Genomic DNA, 19,635 nt, shown 5'->3' on the forward strand with positions numbered 1-19,635 from the left:
ATCAAAAATACTTCAGCGCAGACATGGTTGTCACTTTGTGTTAGGGCTAGCTAATATGTGACAAGACTCTTACCATCCACATTTCTTTTCAGGTGATAACCAGTGGAAGCTATGTGAATAATAGCTGAGTTGAAGACCTAAGAAGCTATTCACTGATGATTTGTTGAGCTTTTCAGATGTATAGTCAGAGTGTTGCTCTAAACTCTATCAAAGTTTTGCATTGGCAAAATGACAAAAAAATTGGCACTGCTAAAGTGACATGCTTGGGTAACGCCACTATACTGGGAGGTTATCTCTAATTAGTTTCTAGGGATGGCAGAGACAGCAGGCCCAATACTCATCCAAAGTGAAATATCTTCACAGCCATTCATTTAGTTGTCACCTCAATGTCTCATCTTGTGTCACCCATTTGCTTTCAGATGTAATGTGTCTCAGATTATGTGAGAAACTTAATGAGCTTTGGTGACCATGTCACCTTTCCTATTGCGTCACCCTCAAACCAAAAAAGGAAAACTGACATACAAATATTGGTACACTGTCATAGTCATCAGAGGATAAACTCTTTGGGTAACAACTTTCCTCTGGCTCAACCTCCAGTTTATAAATCCAGTATTTTTTTTTTTGCTGGGGTGTAATGAGCATTTAACCCTTCACTACAGGGTTTGTGTAGAGTTTTAATCTTGTTGATTTTCTTACCAGCTTCTCCTGCTTGTTCTTGATTCCCTTTTGAGTGTCTTTTTCAATATTTTTCTACACAAACATTCACTTACAACAACTTTATGTGTTAATTGGTGACATTTAACATAATTGCAGACACAGTGATTCATCATTTGGACCCCATATTTAGTAGATATGCTATCTTCAAGCAGTAGCTTCTCTATAATTATTTTTACATTTGGATCATTAAAAGCAATTCAAATCAGTCCAGCAGCTAGAAGATTGCTAGAAGAGAATAATTGTGTAATTGATGCACTCATCAATGCCTGAGTTGTTAAAAATGAAATTTCAGCTTCTCCAGTAGTCTTTATTTGTTAAATTGCTAATTACAATGTAATGTATTCATTACCTTTTCATTACAGAGCCTCATCATGTTCTCTGTGTGGAGCTTTGGCTTATGGCTTATGGTTAATTGCAGTTATACTGAAAGTGAAAGCGAAACAGCTTCTGAAGACATTCACCTTAGTCAAAGATGCTATTCTATCTTTTTGATGTATGTAGGGATGAAAGCATTCACTCCTGCTCTCTGAGTCTGTCTCCTGGAAACACTCCATACTGCTCAATTTCACATGTAGTACCTTAAGAAATGGATTGGAGAAAGTAGCACACTGTTTGAATTTATATTCAATACCCTTGGGTACTGTTTATGAAAAGGTCACCATAGTTCATGCTATTCATTATGTGTTACATCCTGCAGTTTATCATTCGGCCTTGAGCAGTATTGACAACTGGCAAAGCTTTATGTCTGCGTGTGTTTGTGTGTGTATGTGTGTATGTATCTGCTCTGATGAGTAATGAAGTTAAAATTTTATTTTGTCCCAGCTGATTAGCTTATTAGAGCTGTAACATTATTTGTGAAGCAGAGAGATTGTATTGATTCTGAAACTGAAATCCATTGTTGGGTGTCCATTTAGAAGAGCAATGTCTCTTCACATTGTAAAAACTGTTATTTGAAGAGTAGGTGGTGGTGCTCTCACTCAGTATATTGCTCTTATGTTCTTCCTATATTTTTATATGACATTAACATCAGTTCTCAGACCTTTTCTCCATGAGAAGGATTGTCAGCACACTGCATGGGGGCAATTGAGAGGTACAAGTTAGATGGCAATGGGCATAAACTATTACTGTTATGTGATTGCTTTCTAATTTTATAAAATAGTCACTTAACCCAGCCCCCATGATACCTCCCATCTTCTAATTGAACGAACCGACCTCCAGTATTCGTCCCAAGGCTAAATATGACCCACACATGCACATACACAAATGCCACTAAGATTGGAATCAGAAGGTTTAATAAAAAATATGATAATTCTGTGGCGGTCCGCCTTAGGTTTATCTTCCATGAGAATACTTTCTGGCTTATCGCTGCTGTCCTCCATGTCCAATTGCCAAATTCTCTACCTGCTGCATATGGAAATTCACTTTTTGATGTTGCTGTCAACATCAGCTGAACCTTTAGGTACAGTTTGGTTGCAAGTTGTGTAGAATTAATTAAATTTTAAGTGTTACTTTGACAGAGTTAGAAATACAGTTGCTGTTTTCTGCTTTTATTTGTTATTTTAGGTTTAACCTGGGCATACCCTGGAGATATATATATATATATATATATATATGGCCATGCTTTATCTTTTACCTGCCGGTGTAGTAGGGGGTTAGGCGCTTTGATTAAAGGCCCCATTACAGTTTGGCCAATTTGGTCAGATTTTTCATGCTGATGTTGAGATGTAATTAGCTGTGGTGTCAGGTCACAGGGTGTTTGGCTAATTATTTTTTTTCCTACCTTATATTTCAAGGGCGGTTTTTGATCAGGTGTGCACTGAAAATGGCTTCATTTTAGTATTGTTATGACAGTCATGCTATTGTACTGTAACTGTTCCTAGGGATTTTGGGAGCTTTTGCCACAGTCATTTTAATACATATGTTCATTGTGTACATTGTTTTAATTTAATCTCTGAGCTGTGAGAAGCTGTTAACAAGCTGCATGCATATGCATCAACATTGTGTCGGGAGCATATGCTGTGCTACCTCGTGCGATCTATCATCTGCTCCTTGCATTGAGCCGCCATTGTAAATGTGCGCATTTGGTGGTGTCCCCGCAGATTGCCGCGAGATCCTCCTGCCGCTGATGACGGACCAGCTGAAGTTCCACCTGGAGAAGCGGGAGGAGCTGAAGGCTTGCTGCCAGCTGCTGAGTGACATCCTGGAGGTGCTCTACAGGAAGGATGTGGTGAGGAACACAGCTCTCCAATTTCATGTATTTTAATTTCCCTCTAGGATAAACAGTAGCACAAGGGGATCCAGTCTCCCCATAGAGAGGAAGCACATTTCAACTGTGGATATTTTACTAAATAGTTACTGATCACTGTGCTGTTGATTTATTTCATTGCCATGCGTGTCCCAAAAGGAGCAGATTTTACAGCAGTCTTAATTTACTAACCCCTACATTTGGCCGTGCTCTGTAATTCATTGCTCAGGGTGGCTAGAGGCCATCTCCAGCACCATGAATGTGCTCCAAGAACATGGTGATGAGCTTTGCTTTACCCCTTGGTTGTCTAGGCCCAGAGAAACTTATAAGTAATGTGGTCTGCATAATGATGTTTAGCAGTCGTTAAGGTCAGTCACAAAGCCAGTTGCACAGCCAGTCATATCTAATCAAGTTTTAATTATCAATCCATCTTGTTTATCCAATTAGTTAGTGAATTGTTAAGTTGATAAAAATGTCTGTCACAAGTTCCCAGATTCTAAAAAGACATCCTTTAATTGTTTGTACTTTCTGACCAACAGTCCAAAAAACAAAAATATTCAGTTTACAGTTTCATAAAATAAAGAAAAGTAGCAAATCTGAGAAACTGAAAACACCATATGTTTAATTAAACATCAAAATTGTTGTCAACTTCGTGTCGATCAGCTGCTTGATCAATCAGCCAGCACTGAAATGAAATTTTCGTTGGGGTCCACATCACTCATACTCAGGCATCAGCCTCAGACCTCACAAAGTGCGCACGGCAACACCCGCCTACATGCACGCAAACACACATAGTCTCGTGAGTGTGTTTCATCCTCATCCATGCCCTGACTCCTGATGTCCTCCCTCAGGCCCTCTCCGACTCCCCTCGCCATTGATCACGGCGGCCTCGCCTCCCACACTCCACTCTGCGAGGGATTATCCACCTCTCCCACTTGCTCTGGCTTTAACACTCCTTGTCTCTCTATCTCTCGTATTGCTGCTTCCTCTCACTGCCTTGCTCTCTCTTTCATATCGGCCCTGCACTACATACTTTCTCAGACTCATATGTGCATGTAGATAAGCAAAGGGAAATGATATAAAAGAAACCACTGTGGATACCTCTGTCCACTGGAGTTTCTGAGTTATCAATTGTGTGTTCCCCCTTGAATAGCTCAATTCAAACAAATAAAGTCAGACCTTTTCTTTATGCATTGGGTTTGTATAAGAAGTCTATACAGACCTGTTTTTTGTCTAAAAAAATATATTCTGGGAATTGTGGGTTTTCACGAAAAATGTGCGTCACACTTGCTGCGCTACAAGGCAATATCTCTTCTCAGAGTCTATTCTCCGCAGCACTCCTCTGTGCGATTGTATGCACGTTTGTGTCTGTGTGTGTGCACATACTTGCGTGCATGAGTTCTTCAGCCACAGAAAGAGCCATGTAAATTATTGAAAGTTTAGGTTGATGCTGCAGAGCTCGGTTTGCTTAGAAGATTCCCCCCACAGACAGGTAGAGACAGTAAGAAACAGGCCTCTGCTCACTCAAACTAATAAGCATGTCCAAGGAAAATTGTCCCACTTATGAAAGCAGCACCCCATGGGTGTTTTCCCTTCCAAAAGCTAGGATTTGCAATGTATAAATCATCTTGGCTGCATCAGTCACATTTGTCAGGTCTCTTAGCACAAAATGTCCTCAATAAATATTTTCAGAGTTTATGAAGAGGCAGTATTAGCATTTTTCATATCTGTGTATATAGACAAACAGATTCTTTGTTTTGTGATTTATCAAAAAACCCCAGTTTTTTCAAACCACTTTGTGTTTTTAAACAGTAGGATAACTCAAAAACCTTGTGAACAGATTTCAGCTAAATTTGGTGGAAAGTTGTGCCATGGACCAAAGAGCTCCAGCTCCAACAAACTGCTTTATCTTGCCCAGAAATGTAGCATTTAAGCAGTTGTTGACTTTAAATCAGTTGAAGGTTTTGCCCTTATTATTTGGTGGTTTATTTTCTTATTTGTGCAGATAATTAGCGAAGTGTATGTGATGCAGCCACTCAGAATCAAGGTTTCAAAGTTCTGTCTGGACTAATCATTTTACTACAGACATCTAACAATGATTCTTTCAAAATCTAATGTAGAACAGATGGAGCCTTCAATTTTTATATTAGAAGTAGCCTCAATAGCATCACAGACTGTGGTGCAGCAAAAAGACTGTTTGTCAGCCAATTATAAAACCTCACTTTTCTTTTTCCTGCCATACAACCTTATTTGCAGTATGACTTATGTAAACAATGTCTGCTCTGTCAGAAGTGTTTATATGTACAGTTGATACGCTCAACAGTAGAGTACAACATGTCATCACAAAATAAGCCTTTGAATGCATTAAAAATCACAGTAAACACGGTTTTCACAAGTGGATTTTTTCCTCATAATGCTTATCATGTTGTTGTGTCCTTCCTTCCCTATGTTTGTGTGTTAATATATGGATTTGTTTCTGTATTTTTTCCAGGGTCCAACCCAGTGGCATGTGCAGATCATCATGGAGAAGCTGCTGAGGACAGTAAACAGGACAGTTATTTCCATGGGCCGCGATTCCCCTCACATTGTAAGTCTGTCTACAACCAACTCTCTTTCCATCTTTTTTTTCTTCTAGTTTTCACATACATACATTCTTGTACACCTTTACTGTACACACACGCACACACTCCAATTTAAAGGCCTATGTACTCCCAACAAGCTGAACTCCCACAAACCCACTGCAACTCCAATCCCATTACAAACCTATCATTAAAGGTAAAGTCTACCTTGGCAGAATGCTCTCACCCAACTTCAATCTAAGAGTGGCTTTGATCTGCTCATATCTTTCTCCAGCCAGTTGTTTATGTGCCAGCCTGTATGTGTTTTGCTTTTGCTGTTTCATGATTTTTTTGTGTGTTTGTGTGTCTGCTGGTTTGTGTGTCTGATCCCTCACTTATTAGAACATTTCTGATGTTCTGCGCTGTAATCTTAATCACTGTATCCCCCTCCCCCCGCCCTCCATTGCCATAAGCATCCTTCTCCCAATCGCATTCTCCACTACAGCTCGGTAGCAATTAATGCACTTATCAGTCATCGTATAAGTATGCCTGATGTGCGTGGCAAAGCCTTCATCCATTTTCATGAGTCCAAAAAGTCCCATGAATGTCAAATTCTGTATTCTTTGACTTTCTTTTGCATCCTGTTGCTGCCTCTATTCATTCGAGCTACGTGCAGCTTGTGATGTGACTTTGAAAGTGAGACTTGTGGTAATGAACGTAAGTTGTTTTTACGCAAGTTTTTATGATGAAGGAGATTCCTCTGAGGGCGCTTAAAGGTACTTTTACAGCCCACTTAAATTCAGATAAGTGATGACAGAGACATTTTCTCTGAATTTCAAATACCTATAGGAAAATGGAGTCGTGTGATACTGACTGATGATATTGATACTGTTTCTGGCTGGTGTAGTATCCTTTCTCCTCTCATCGTCGTTATTTATTGTATATGCGTGCGTGTGTGTGTGTGTGTGTGTGTGTGCTTACGCGCAGCACCTCTCCATCTGGACAGCAGCAGGAAACGGCATCACCTGTTTAAATGGAAGCTTATCTGCTTTTATTACCAGTCACTGAACCACACCAGCAGAGGGTGATTTAATAAAGTCAGCAGTACCCGCAGTTATCACACACTAATCATCCTGTGTGTGTTTGTGAGTGTGTGTGTGTGTTATGTCATAGTGCCATAATACTTTCGCAGCAGTCATCCTTTGTCCCCTGTGTCCTCTCGTTCTCCCTTCTTCATTCTCCTCTTTTCCACTCACATGCTTCCTTTCTTTCTAAGTTGCAGTAAAGTGATTGGTGGTTATAGAGATTCTACTCTTCTATTTCAGTGATGCACCAAGCTAATCGTGTAAATGGGAAGCCCTCTGTTGTGTAACAGATCACCAGTGTGCATCACGTTGCATAATGTAAGGCTAATAAAGCTGTGAGTTGAGCTGAGGCCTCCCTGTTGCCCCCTTTCTCCCAGCCAGCTCCCTCCAGGGACTAGGACTCCCACTTTACTCTCCCTGTCTAGATCTCTCCCCATTGTTATGCCAGGGATACAAACTCTGCATTGCCCTGCCTGGCTCATTGTCGAAGAGGATTTATTTATTCATTTTTAGATCCAGAAAAGAGGTTGTACACTGGTAGATATGTCGTTAGAACTAGAGCTTGTGCGGTCCCCCTCCCCCCCTTATCTTTCACTGCTGTTGGGGTCTTTTCATCATACATTTCAGATATGAAGCTTGCCTACCACTTTGTCGAGAAGGCTGTCAACATGCTGTATTATAGTAAGTGCATTCAGGTTTCACCTTCTCCCCCTGTGGTGTAGGTGAAATGGTGTTCCCTGCTTCCAGCAGAGGCTGCTGAATGGCACTACAGGCAAAGCAGGTACCTTTCTGGTTAATGAAACTACTCTACCCGTGACCTCGAGTGACCCTTATTGTAACTATCTACTTTGTATATATGTGCTGCTGCCCTCTACCTTACTTCACCTCCCTATATACAGCTCGCTGTTATTGTCCCTGCTGGTCCTTGGCTTTTGTCAGCTGCTGTCCCTATAGTTAGGTAGCCACTGTACTTGACTGCCTTGACATTTCTAAGCACCTGCATAATATCAAGCGTGTGTCCTTTTGCACTTTGGGAATTAGAAGTCACATCAAAGCATCGTCTTTTTGAAAGATGCTGTGGCTCTTTTACGCAAACACTATACATATTATTGTACTTGGGACAGAAGCTGTATTTGAAGCTCAAATCATTATTTAATGATCAATAAGGTTGGTGTGAATTTTTAACAGCTATGAGACCCAGTTAGTGCAGCTAGAAAAGTCGTAGCTTTCTAATCAGAGGACTGTTGTTGCAGCCTCTGGGTACTGCTGCCTACTCTGCAGGCAGATTGCGCGCTGCTGCTCACACAACACCGCAGCCAAACACCGACCTTGTTCTTCTGAGTGGCAGCCTCTTACATTTAGATTTATGCATTAACGTTCTACTCTGCCTCCCGCCCCTCTCTTCTCTCTCTCTCTCCTCTCTCTCTCTCTCTCTCTCTCTCTCTCTCTCTCTCTCTCTCTCTCTCTGGTGGTGGTGGACACAGAATGTTGATGAGAATGATCACAGCGACGGCTTGGGGGCGTCAGTTTTGTTGTGTGTTGTCACTGCAGTGCTACGCCTGTTAGCGATTTAGACACAGCATCGCCACACATTTGCAGCGTCGGACACCCTGGCAGGCTGCATCTTTATATTCATGTCCACTCTCACACAGGTTGAGATGGGTCCTTGTGAATACATTTACATTGGTGAGAGTAGCAGAAACATTTAGGCTGTCCCTGCTGAAATTACCAAGTTCTACCTTTATGCCCTTGAATTATTATTACTTCCTCTACTTTAAGCTTCTGGATGAGAACTGCAGATAAACATGGTTAGGAAGCTGCAGCTGAAAAAACCTGTGACACAAATTACAACCAAGCCAATGAAACAAACGTTTATGTTTTTCTTTCTGCCAATCAAAATTAATAATATATGTACCTGACAGACCTGGGGACAAATTTGATACATAGCTAGACAGCTAGCCATACTTTCATGTTGACTAAATGACCCATTGAACTTTTCATAGTTGTAGTTTTGAGGAATAGAGGTTGGTTGAAGTGCTTCACGATCATCCTGATGATAGTCCTGCTGCGTGCAGAAGGAATGAAGTGGAAAGCTGCAGAGGAAGGACTCTCTCTTATTGATTGACAGTATGGGGCTGACCGGCTATAGGGGCTAGAGCATTTTCTTTGCTGCATGCACTCACTGACCGAATACAGTGTATTGCAACACAGCCATCTCAATGACAACTAATCAGATCAAAACCGTCTCCAGTATCTTTCCCTCTCTGAATCACTCACTCTCTTTATCTCTCTGTCTTTATATCTGTTTCTGTCTAAATATTTCTCTTAGTGTATCCTCGGCTCCCTCTTTTGCTCTTGTCTCTCTCTCTCTCTCTCCTGCTGGCCAGACTGCTGCAGAGCTCTTACAGAAAAGAAGCATAGTGAGATATGGCACTGCATCATAATGCCTCAAACGTGCACTTATCACTCACTCATTCCCCTCTCCTTTCCTGTCCTCTCCTGCGCCGAAACTTTGACTGAGTGTCCTCTTGGGTTTGTTGACCCTGCGACAACTCATGTCAGACGCGTGCTCGCTGTCAACACAGCGCAAAAAACTACCAGGACTCGCATGTTGATGCTCATCACCTTCAAACCACAGCGGACTGCAGTTAAAGGGTGCACCGGGTATCTTTTTTCTACCCTCAGTAGTATGCTGTAAACATCCACTGCAGGGTAGCACTGTGGTAGATGGCCCTGCTACGGGTGGGGTGGGGGGTTGGGGGAGGGGGCATTGTTGCCCTGGAGCAACATTGGTTCCTGGAGCTTCATGCGTCTGTGTGAGGGTGACTCTGCATCTCTGGGGCATTTACTCAGAGCTCTGTCCCCAGTTCACCTCGTGGTTTCACCTCATTGCTGGTCTGCGCCAAAACATCAGGAGGATGCATTTACACGCACCGACATGCCTGAAAGTCCCTAGACGGCATTCAAGTAGGAACAGTGAGGGCATGAGCTGTGCTGTGAGTGTAAGCTTTGGATCACAAGCAGGTTCTAAGGCAGGTTAACTTTGTTCACCAGAAGCCCCTTGCTGCTTATCCCTTGGTTGTATTCTGCTCTCGTGTTGTGCCATCAAAGAGATGCGGAGCTGATTTTCTGTGTATTTTCAACCTTATCTCCTGCTTTTCATCACATAAATTTGTGGAGTTGATTGTTTTGCATACATCCCTAAGAGAAATCCTGAATTAGTTTTCACAAGGCTGGTTCAGCAAATTACAAAAACCATATTTCCTCACTTTCCCATGGTAGTTAGCCATGCAGAATGTTTTGGCATTGTTTGCCCAGGTTTGAGATATCTGTCTCTGAGATTTTGATTGCAAATTTTGCTAAATCAGTACAATGGAGGTGCCTGATGTCTGATGAAAATAACATCTCTCCAACATCTTCATACTTTGAGAGCTCTGTAGATGTCTGTTTTTATTTTTCATATTTTGCATATTAAATATCTTTATTTTTTCTTTTGTTAAAAAAACAGTATAAAATACACAGTATTGCACATATTAAATCAATTGCACTTCTTTTAAGGTACAGATAAACATCTAGTTCTCTCTCAATGCTACAGTATAACTACTGAAAGAAACCGACCTGGCATGTACAAGAGTGGAGGTGTGAAACACATGTAGCCAACAGAAAGCAGCATGTTGGAGCTTGTGAAGGTCAAACCAGTGATATCTAGTAGTTCACCAGGTATTGTTGTGACAGTAGATAAAGTTGTTTTATTTTTTTTATGTCCTTGAAACCACTTTGGCAAATTTCCTGTTTTTTGGGGGCAGTGTTTTTGGCTTTGAGAGTGACTTTGTTTTTATGCTTCTGCAGGCGCTGTTAACTTAATGTTGTTTTCTTTCAAATATTGGCTGCTCTCCCACTCATTAAAATGGTTTTAGCCCTATTTGATGCTATACAATATATTTATATATATATATATATATATATATTAATGCAAATATTATTTTGGCTGTACATAGTCTTTGAACCCTGTGTGGAGTTACTACATTAGCTTTTACTTTACAGTCAAATAGATGGGAAGCAATGAGCAAGGAGCTAGTAATTAAAAAATGGAGAAGAAATGGATGGATGAAAGAAAAGACTTTTTGTCATTCTCTTTAAAAAGTGTCTCTTGAAAAGCTAGAAAATATCCTGCAAAATCTGAAGGTTGTAAAAAGCATGCGAGGCTACACGCCTGCCACCCTGCACTGTAGAAGCCCTGGTTGTGATCAGAAGTGGCACATTCAGTCTCTCTGCCTTGGTTTCAGTAGCTATCGTAGTAGCTGATGCAGGATACTGCAGCAATACAATCACATCTATCTTCTTTTATCCCTCAAATGTGCTAAGAACCAACATTATTTATTATAGTTGGTTTCATTACTGGAAAAACAGAGGAGCTTTGAACTTTTTTTGTGTGTGTGTTGAGCCAGAACTCTGTATGGTTTTACAGTGATGAAGTTTGACTATGGATTCCCTCTTTTCTCTAGGGTACTGGGTTTAAATGACCATATGCACTGTGACTTATTAAGAACTAAGCTTGATGTATGAAAGGGAATTAAGAATCAGAAATTATTGACTTTCTATGCACTGCAATTTTTAAAATGCACAGCCCCTCTTCACTGCAGCTCAAATAAATATATTCCACTAAACCTTAAAGTGAATGTATATAGATATATATTTATATAGAAAAAAGTACATTGACGTCTAACTTTGCAAATGTTATTAAGAAAATAAGTGTTATTTATTCATTCTTTACTTCAAAGTCAGTTGATTCAAGGAGACATTTTAGCGATGGATAGAAAGTTGATCATAGAACTCCAATAAACATCTCTGACTTCTTTGTCCTTTAGGTCTCTTGTTTAGATATTATGAAAGTCTTCAGTCTGTTATAGTTAGTAGGTGATCTACATGTGAGTTGATACTCAAAATAGTTCTTTTTAATAATTCTGGAGAAAATGTATCCTGAACAGTGTTAATTGTGCTTATGCCGTTGATGTAGACCTCAGAACATTGTGGTTGAACTGCCAACCTCTCCTGGAGGCTGGAAAGAAAGACAAAGTCCCAACTGGTGAGTAGAAATGTGACAGTCTCTGAACCAATATCATAGAATAGGACCCCCGTGGACGTTGGCTAGAAAAATATATGTAAATAGACAGAGGGAAATCAAACTCGTCTTCTCACCTTGCGGATCCTCACATATGTTGCCCTGGTGTAATTTCACACCCTGTTTGAAGAAATTAGTTCAAAATAACACTGAATCCATTTTTGGTAAGCATGACATTTTGAAATTTCCATGGAATCCACACTTGTGTCCCATTACACATCCTGTCATCTCTGAGAAAGGGGTTCAGTATCCAGTAGTGGAGCTCTCCAAAGAGACTGGTTACCAGGTCTACAAAAATCCAAAGAGATGTGATAAACCAGACGACGATGGATAAACCAAACAAATGTAGATGGCCAGACAAACACGTAAATCCTGTGTTTTCGGTAGCAGGGGAGGAGACGGTCCTCTGTGTTCACAGGAACCAAAGTTTCCAGCGAGCATGCTTCTTGGAGTCAGCTTTGGACTTGCGTTTCGGGGTGGAGGTGAAGGCCTCCTGGGGGTAAGGCAGGGGGGCGAAATGGACGTCCTCCGTAGGGCAAAGCCTCTTCATCAGTGGCTGCAGCTTGTCCTCCTGCTGCTTGAAGTCCAGCTCCACACTACATCAAAGAAACAGAGACACACAATCAGTTCAAACTCTGACTTGTGCTTACTGCTATTGCTACTGTTAATGCAACCTTGACACTATTTTCATATCAGTCACATTGAAGCCCACCTGCAAATAATAATCCTTGCTGTTTTCAGTAAGAATTGAATGAATCAGTGAGCAGTAACAGCATTTCTCTTACATACATAGCAATGGAATGGTGAGTGTAGCATGACTATTTATCACCTGAGTTCAGGTACCATTTTATTAGTATTATATTTTGTTTTATTTTTTACCCGGCTTTTATTCTGAGCTTGCCTCTGCTTAGCAGGCTGCAAACCTGGCCATTATTTGAATACAGGCTGCTATGTGATACAGTTTACCACGTATATTCTTCCTTTATCGACACTGAAGCCACTCAGGTTTCCTTCCCCTTCACGCTTCTTTTAATCTTGACATGTTTTGACTGCCACATTTCCCCTCTAACCATATTAAGTATCTACGTCGTGGCCTGTTCTCACTTGACCCCTTACACAGGCATCTGTCACAGCACTGCTCAGCCAGGCAGAGCGACCTAGATTTCTTGCTTACTTCATCCTTATTTCCCAGTAAAAATCTCCCAATTTAGACTGTTTTCGATTGCATCCACTGCCCACTATGGCTGCTGCCGCTGTCGTTTTTGTTATTTGCATTATTATTGTGATTCATAAAGCAAGAGGGAAGCCCATTAGTATTTTTCCCACTGAGGAGTGCTCGGTCACTGGAGGAGGTGTTGAACCGAAGATCATTTGCTTCGCTAGAACTGAGATCAGAGCCTGGATATTGATGTGAGTCTTTTAGGATTTTACTTTATATCATGATGCTTTGATCCCTGCACAATATTACAACATCAGCAAAAGGTAATGGGGATGCAGAATGATTTGTGGGATTTTTGTACATGCACTAACACACACACACACACACACACACACACAGTCTTTTCCTTCTCTGTGTCCTCCACATTTCCCCAGGGTGCTAGGGGATTTATCTGGACTGGCCATCATTGTAATCCTACACCCGCACACATCTGACTACTAGGTACTGCTGAGTGAAACTCAGATTACAGCCTCAGCTGTGCTTAAGTGTAGAGGGACTTTAATCTGCTAAAGCTTCCTCCAGCCACTAGCCTGAGTCGGGTGGGTGGGAACTCTGACGGATAGACTTACATAATGGCAACAGGATCCACCTCATGAATTCTGCAGTTTGTCAGGTTAGGCGCTGTCGTTTAACACTGAGAGAGATTATGCAGTGTCAAGGTGAGCTAGGCAGTCTGCGGCCTGCTCTGATTGAAATACAAGGCATCTGTAAAGATCACCTGTTGCAACACAGAGACATCGTTTTTGAGAGCTTTATAAAGCACAACTAGTTTTTTTTTTTAAATCTTCATCGATTAGAATTCAGTCAAACTACTGGATGTTGATAGCGATTAGCAATCCAGGTGAGCTGTAGGTGCAGATTATTCTGTCTGTGGCTTCTTAAGGCACAGCCTGATAACAATTTCCAGAGGCTAGGGATCTAAAATCACAGTAAATTAGACTGTTTTTATTACGTACATTGATTATTCTGGCATTGATTTGAACAGAACAGACATAAATGTGGGTGTCTGACAGTGACTCAAATGAACGTTGGGTGCTGAACCAGACACTCAGCACTTTGCATTTGTTTGACTCAGGCCTTTACATGGGGCCAAGAGCACTGCAGCTATTAGCAATAAATCACTGGCTGTTAATTACACTGGTATAAATCCACTTCAGTTTGCGTAATGTCACAAGTTTGTGTGTGTAGATGCAAGTTGGAGACGGTTGCATGTGTATATCAGCGCATACAAGTTGGGATGAGTCTGGCACGTTGTGAACAGACTCTGTCATGTAGGATTGATGAGAATGCTATCGGTGAAACAACTAAAGAAACACATCTGGGATGTATAAAGGGAGGGGTCATGTTGTGACTGGAATTTTCCATTTCATTTGTGACTAGATTTGTAAGTATGTGCAGACCTAAAACAGACTATAACTAAAAGGCAAGAATGAATCATTTGTTAATCTGCTTTAAGTCATTGCTAAACTTGGGAAAAACCCTGCAGACCTTAAACCAAATGGTAAGTGCTGCACTGGGAATGTCTGCGTTTTGTCTTGCTCTGAATTACCTTTTGGTCCACAGGTTAAGAGGTTTGTCCTAAATTATCTTGTTCTGCTCAGTGAAATGTCCAAAATGAAATATTTGCTTTAAAAGGAACTAGAAAAGGAACAATAATTCATACCGGAACGTCATTTCATCTAGACTGCCGCAGCTCTCTTTACTCAAACTACTCAAAGTGTTTCTGGCATACATTTGGTCCACAATCCAGCAGCCAGGACTTTAGCAGATGCCAGGGAAAGAGACCATATTACTGCTTTCTCCAATTGAATTTAGAATTGATTTTAAGATTTCACTTATCACAAGTGAATTAGCTACAGACTACAGTTGAGGCCTCCTTGCCTGCTGTACACCCCCAAATGTGTCTTTACACCTGCCAATATGCTTCTCTCATTTCCAAAAAGCCGCCTTATTTTGAAAGGTGACTGAGCAGTAGCGGTCAGAGTTGGCCCTTTAAGAGTCTGCCTAAATCAATCTTTAAATTCCTTCTAGAAACCTTCCACTATAAACGTGCTTTTACCTGATCTTTTATCATTTATCCTGGCTCCAGTCTGTTTTGAATTTTATTACTTTTCAGTGTCTTACATTTACTGATTCCTTTTGTTGACACTCTCTCACTGTTGATTTTATTTGCCTTGCAATGTTCTATAAAAGCACTTTGATACCAGTTTTTTTTTTTTTTTTCCCTCCTTTGGTCAGGCCCAAGGGAACTGAAGTATGTGTGTGAACACAGCCCTGGGGCTCATGATGTATAATAAGATTATGATGTTTTCTGAAGTCAACTCAAGCTCACATATTAAATGAAATTCGTGGGCTGCAAAATTAACGGGCTCTTGCAGCTCAAATAACCACAGTAAGGCAGCATCAAAGAATTCTGTGATGTTTGTCAAAGTGTAATGAAGTGATGTGTGGTGGTGTCACTGGTGAAGCAGTGTGCTGAGTATTTCATTGTCTCCTTTTCATCTTTTAAAAAACCTTCAATTAATACTGTGTGAAGTCACCAAGAGACAGATCTCTCTACCATTTTTGGGAATTTTTGGCGAAGGTCTATAGTTTAATGGTGTGCCATTTTGTGTGGGATATGTCACGCACATGCACCCGTAACACACACACAAACGCACACAGATACAGGATAGCAATGATAGGATTTTCTCTGCTCTACAGTGTAAGCCTCTAATACTGCTGAGACTGTTGTTGCTGTGCATCCAGTTCTACAGGTTATTGCCCTGCTTGGACACACAGCCATTTAACCAGATTAAAAAAAAAAAAAAAAGTAGACGTTAGACATTTTTTTCAATACATGCTCTGAGAATATTCTGAACATTTTCAGTGCATTTAAGTTCACAGTCCTTGCTCTGTTCAGGTCTTTGCCTGTTAAGGTTTGCGTGCGTGTGCTTCTCCAATAAGGGGAGGCTTATTATACCTTTACTTTTATTATTTTAGGATTACCTGTCTATCTTACTTACTTATTACTCACTTATCTAACTTAAAGTAGATATTGATGTGCACTTGTATCCCTCTCAGCTCTTAATGTCAGTGATACTTGAAAGTATTATATCAAATATCATAATAAATAAAGAAAGAAAAATCTGTAGTGTACACATAATAATGCCTACTGTTAATGAGTTGATAGCCACATAGATTTATGCAAAAAAGTCAGTAGTCAGTGCTGTCCATATGTCCCACCGTCAAACCTGTGTGAATCTTTTCTGCTCTGCCACCCATGTGGCTAAATAGTATTGATTGTAGCATTGAATTCCTGTAACATTGTAGCACTCAATACCGTTACAAAAAAAAGAAAAGAAAAGTTAATGCAGCAAAACCAGCAGAGATCAATCGAGCTGGGATGAGGAGTGGGCCACAAAGGTCTGGTAAGCTCATGTCTTTCTAACTCTGCAACGCCAAATTTCTTTTATTTTCAAACTTGTAGTCTTCAGTCCCGGCCGATGCTGCATCAAGTGGAAATTTATCCCATCTTTCACAGCTCCCACAGGACCTTTATACAACGTTTTTTCCCCACATATGCATTAGTGCTCCTTGTGTAAGGTTCAAGAAATATCACTGTCATGGTTAAGAGAAGTCAACGCTGAAAGCTGAGAGGATAGTGGGCAAAAATTGTTGTCTCCTGTTTGAGTCACACTGTTTTGCATTAACAGTCCATTCGGTTTTTGTGACAGTATAACAACATCACGCTTCCACCTCTGCTATTTAGAGAGGACAGTCAGCGAAAGGCAGTGTTTTCTGACATGTACAGTCTCTATTTATGACACGTTGGGTACAACTCTGTAGCAGTGATGTGTTCAGGTTCAGCTGTAGATCCAAATATTTAATAGATCTTGGCAGTGACCAGGGATTAACCTTTGAGAACAGTCTGGAATAAATGGTTCAGACAACATTGCGAACATTTCAGGTTTTAATCTGTGCCCCGACCTTTGTTGCTTGTCAATCCTTCCCTCTCATGCCATGTTTCCCATGTTGTCAGATTGCACGCCTCACTGTCCAGTCAAACATAAATGTCATGGCACGATTTTCAAAAGATAAAAGATCACACTGACATCTGAGCTCACATGCAGGAACCCTGTTGCTACATCTCAGTTTATATATGAAGGAAAACCTTGTCTAAATGTTTCCATTCCTCCCATGACACGTGTTCATGCACTGCTTACACCACTTATCTCACCTGATAACCATGTATGTAATGTCAAATTATGCTGTAAATCATTATTCACGCACCAGGCTTATTAAAGCTCTGTAGCTGTATTGTAGTCAGACTAAATCCTTACCCACACACTCTCAAGGATCTTCAGCATACATAATTGAGCAACCTATAGTTTCATGATGCTTAGAACACAACATCCTGGTAGCTGTCAATCTTAGCCTTTGTGAAGCTGAATCTGCTCCTTAGCTAATTCTGCCACTCTTATCAAAAACACAGCTTTCAATCCACCAGGAGAATCATACAGAATAGAGGTAAAGTGGCCTTGCAGCTTGGGAACAGCAAAGCAAGGAAACGTAAATGTCACTGAAAAGGAAAAAAAAGTTCATTTGAAGAAAAAAAAAAAAAGCAGAGTGAAAAGATAATCATCTCATCTTTGAAACATACTCAAAAGGCCTTTTAATGAAAGATTTATTAGTCTCTACCCGGCCCAGTTATCAGCATCTCCTCATGAAACTGTCACAGGCCCTGCTGCGTCACTCCACATTTAGATTTTTTGCTGAAAGCAAAAAGTGAAGCGTTGTTGGCATTTTCTTGTCCCCTAGCTGCCACTCCCCTGAGTGGGCTGTTGGATCGGAACAAATTGAAGAAGGCACTTTGGACCTTGTCAGTCTTTAACCTCTCTCCTCCACTTGTTCTCAGCCTTGCTTTGTCTCCCTCTCACTCTCTCACTACTTTTTCCCCGTCATGTTCCTGCGCTCCAAAAAGTGTGCATACACGAAAAAAAGAAACTCATTCCACGTCTAACCTCTTACTTCAACACATTCGCTGCCATGCCCACCTCTCACCTGCCCTTTACCCCACTTTAAACATCTGTGAGTGTTCATCGCTTGTTGTCTCCATCATCCTCTCTCTTTCTCCCTGTCTCACATTCTCACCCTGCCTTCCTTTTTGTTCCTTTATCTTTGCCGGGTGTGAATGTGATTTTTCTGACTGTCCTCACTGTCCCTTCACACTGTCTGTCCTACCGAGGATCACTCTTGTAGCTATGGTAACCAGCTTGCCACCATGTTGGAAAACATCATTATGCCTGCACAAAAAGAGATATCTTCCCCCAGCAGAGTTGTGCGGTAGGACAGCCTCGCTGCTCAGTAATTTCCATATGTTATAATGTAATCAGCTCTTCAGCCTTTAGCAACGCTTAATTGATTTTCATAGCCTCGCACAATAGATTGGAGATTTTTCCTCCTTTTAAATACCCATTCCTTTGTTGATTTTTTTTACTATCTATTTGGGCTGCACAGTGTTATTCAAAGAATGTTTTATCATCAGATAAGTAGTTTAATGATCAGCTGCTGTTCCCTTTTTTTGAATTAATTGCATGACACGCAAGCTAATGACAAAATCGTACAGATGGGAAATAACTGTAGTTCATTGTGAACAATAGTAATCCAGTGGTGGGGACCTTCACAAATGACTTTCTTAATCACAACCACTTAAATCTATCTCTCTGTTTGATCAGCACATTAGCCTGTATAAATGCAATGTGAGGAAAATGAGATTACAAGGTTTCTGCGTCAAGACGCATCATGTCTTAATGCCTGCGGTCTTTGAAATAAGTGGAAATGCATTTAAATCACACAGCTTTTCTGCACCATCCTGTCTGTCTCATTTTCTTCCCATCAAGCCTCTTTCTGCATTTGTCTCTCATGCTTCTTCTCTTGACTTCTTTTCTCTTTTTTTTCCATTCCTCCCCTCTGTCCACCTTTCACGGAAACAGATATTACATCACCTGGCAAGATGGAATGAATTGCAATAATCTTTTCATCCCTTTCTCTCCTGTTCTGTTTCAATGTCATGCACATTGTATTAAGCACTGAATCCCCAAGTTCATTTGAACACACAGTGTTAGCTGTTAGGAGGTGATAACATATTCTGGATAAAGAGTGAGATGGAGAGAGAAAGTTACTGAGGGAGGATGAAAGAAAAAGAGACCGAGTTCAAGATGGTTCAGAATGAGGAAAGTGGGACCAGACAAGGACGAGAGACCACAGCAGCTTGTGTATTCTTTTTGAAGTCCATACCCATAGACTACAGCACCATATTGATCTGGTGCTGTTGTTATGCTAAGGATGGGCTCTGAGATGATGCCATATACTCTTGGATAAATTGATTATGCTGAAGAGTGCATGGCTGGCTCCTTACCGGCCTGTGTTAAAATGATTTATGGACCCATATGTCCACTCCGGCCACGAGACCAGCTTCATCATAAACACAAGAGTTAGGGGTTTGGCCCTGGCACGAAGATATGGACATATTCTGGAAAAAAACAAAAAAACAAATCCTAATAGATATCATAGACAGCTATTCTTCCCACGTACAGTGTGTTCCTTCATGGCTCTGCTTCCTATCCTGTGTTCTTCCACCTCCAGAGAGGTTGTTTTCATGGAGATCTAAGTAATTAGATTGCCATTTAATCCTCCTGCCTGTGTGA

At 40.9% G+C, this 19,635-nt stretch overlaps 2 protein-coding genes across 3 annotated transcripts in view; one reads left to right on the forward strand and one right to left on the reverse strand.

Annotated features, from left to right (window-relative positions):
• The window catches only part of dock1 (dedicator of cytokinesis 1), a 167,794-nt gene that overhangs the window by 61,703 nt on the left and 86,456 nt on the right, over positions 1 to 19,635 (forward strand). The window contains 2 exon segments of the mRNA XM_051066127.1: positions 2,817 to 2,944; positions 5,454 to 5,549. Coding sequence (XP_050922084.1) covers positions 2,817 to 2,944; positions 5,454 to 5,549 — 224 coding nt within the window.
• insyn2a (inhibitory synaptic factor 2A) overlaps positions 9,931 to 19,635 on the reverse strand; it is a 30,411-nt gene continuing 20,706 nt past the window's right edge. For both annotated transcript variants that reach the window (XM_018699231.2, XM_018699232.2), the window contains one exon: positions 9,931 to 12,323. In XM_018699231.2, the coding sequence (XP_018554747.1) occupies positions 12,140 to 12,323 (184 nt within the window). In that variant the 3' untranslated portion in view covers positions 9,931 to 12,139. The remainder of the gene's footprint in view (positions 12,324 to 19,635) is intronic.

Source organism: Lates calcarifer, linkage group LG23 (assembly GCF_001640805.2).
Source record: "Lates calcarifer isolate ASB-BC8 linkage group LG23, TLL_Latcal_v3, whole genome shotgun sequence".
Classification (NCBI taxonomy): Eukaryota; Metazoa; Chordata; class Actinopteri; family Centropomidae; genus Lates; species Lates calcarifer.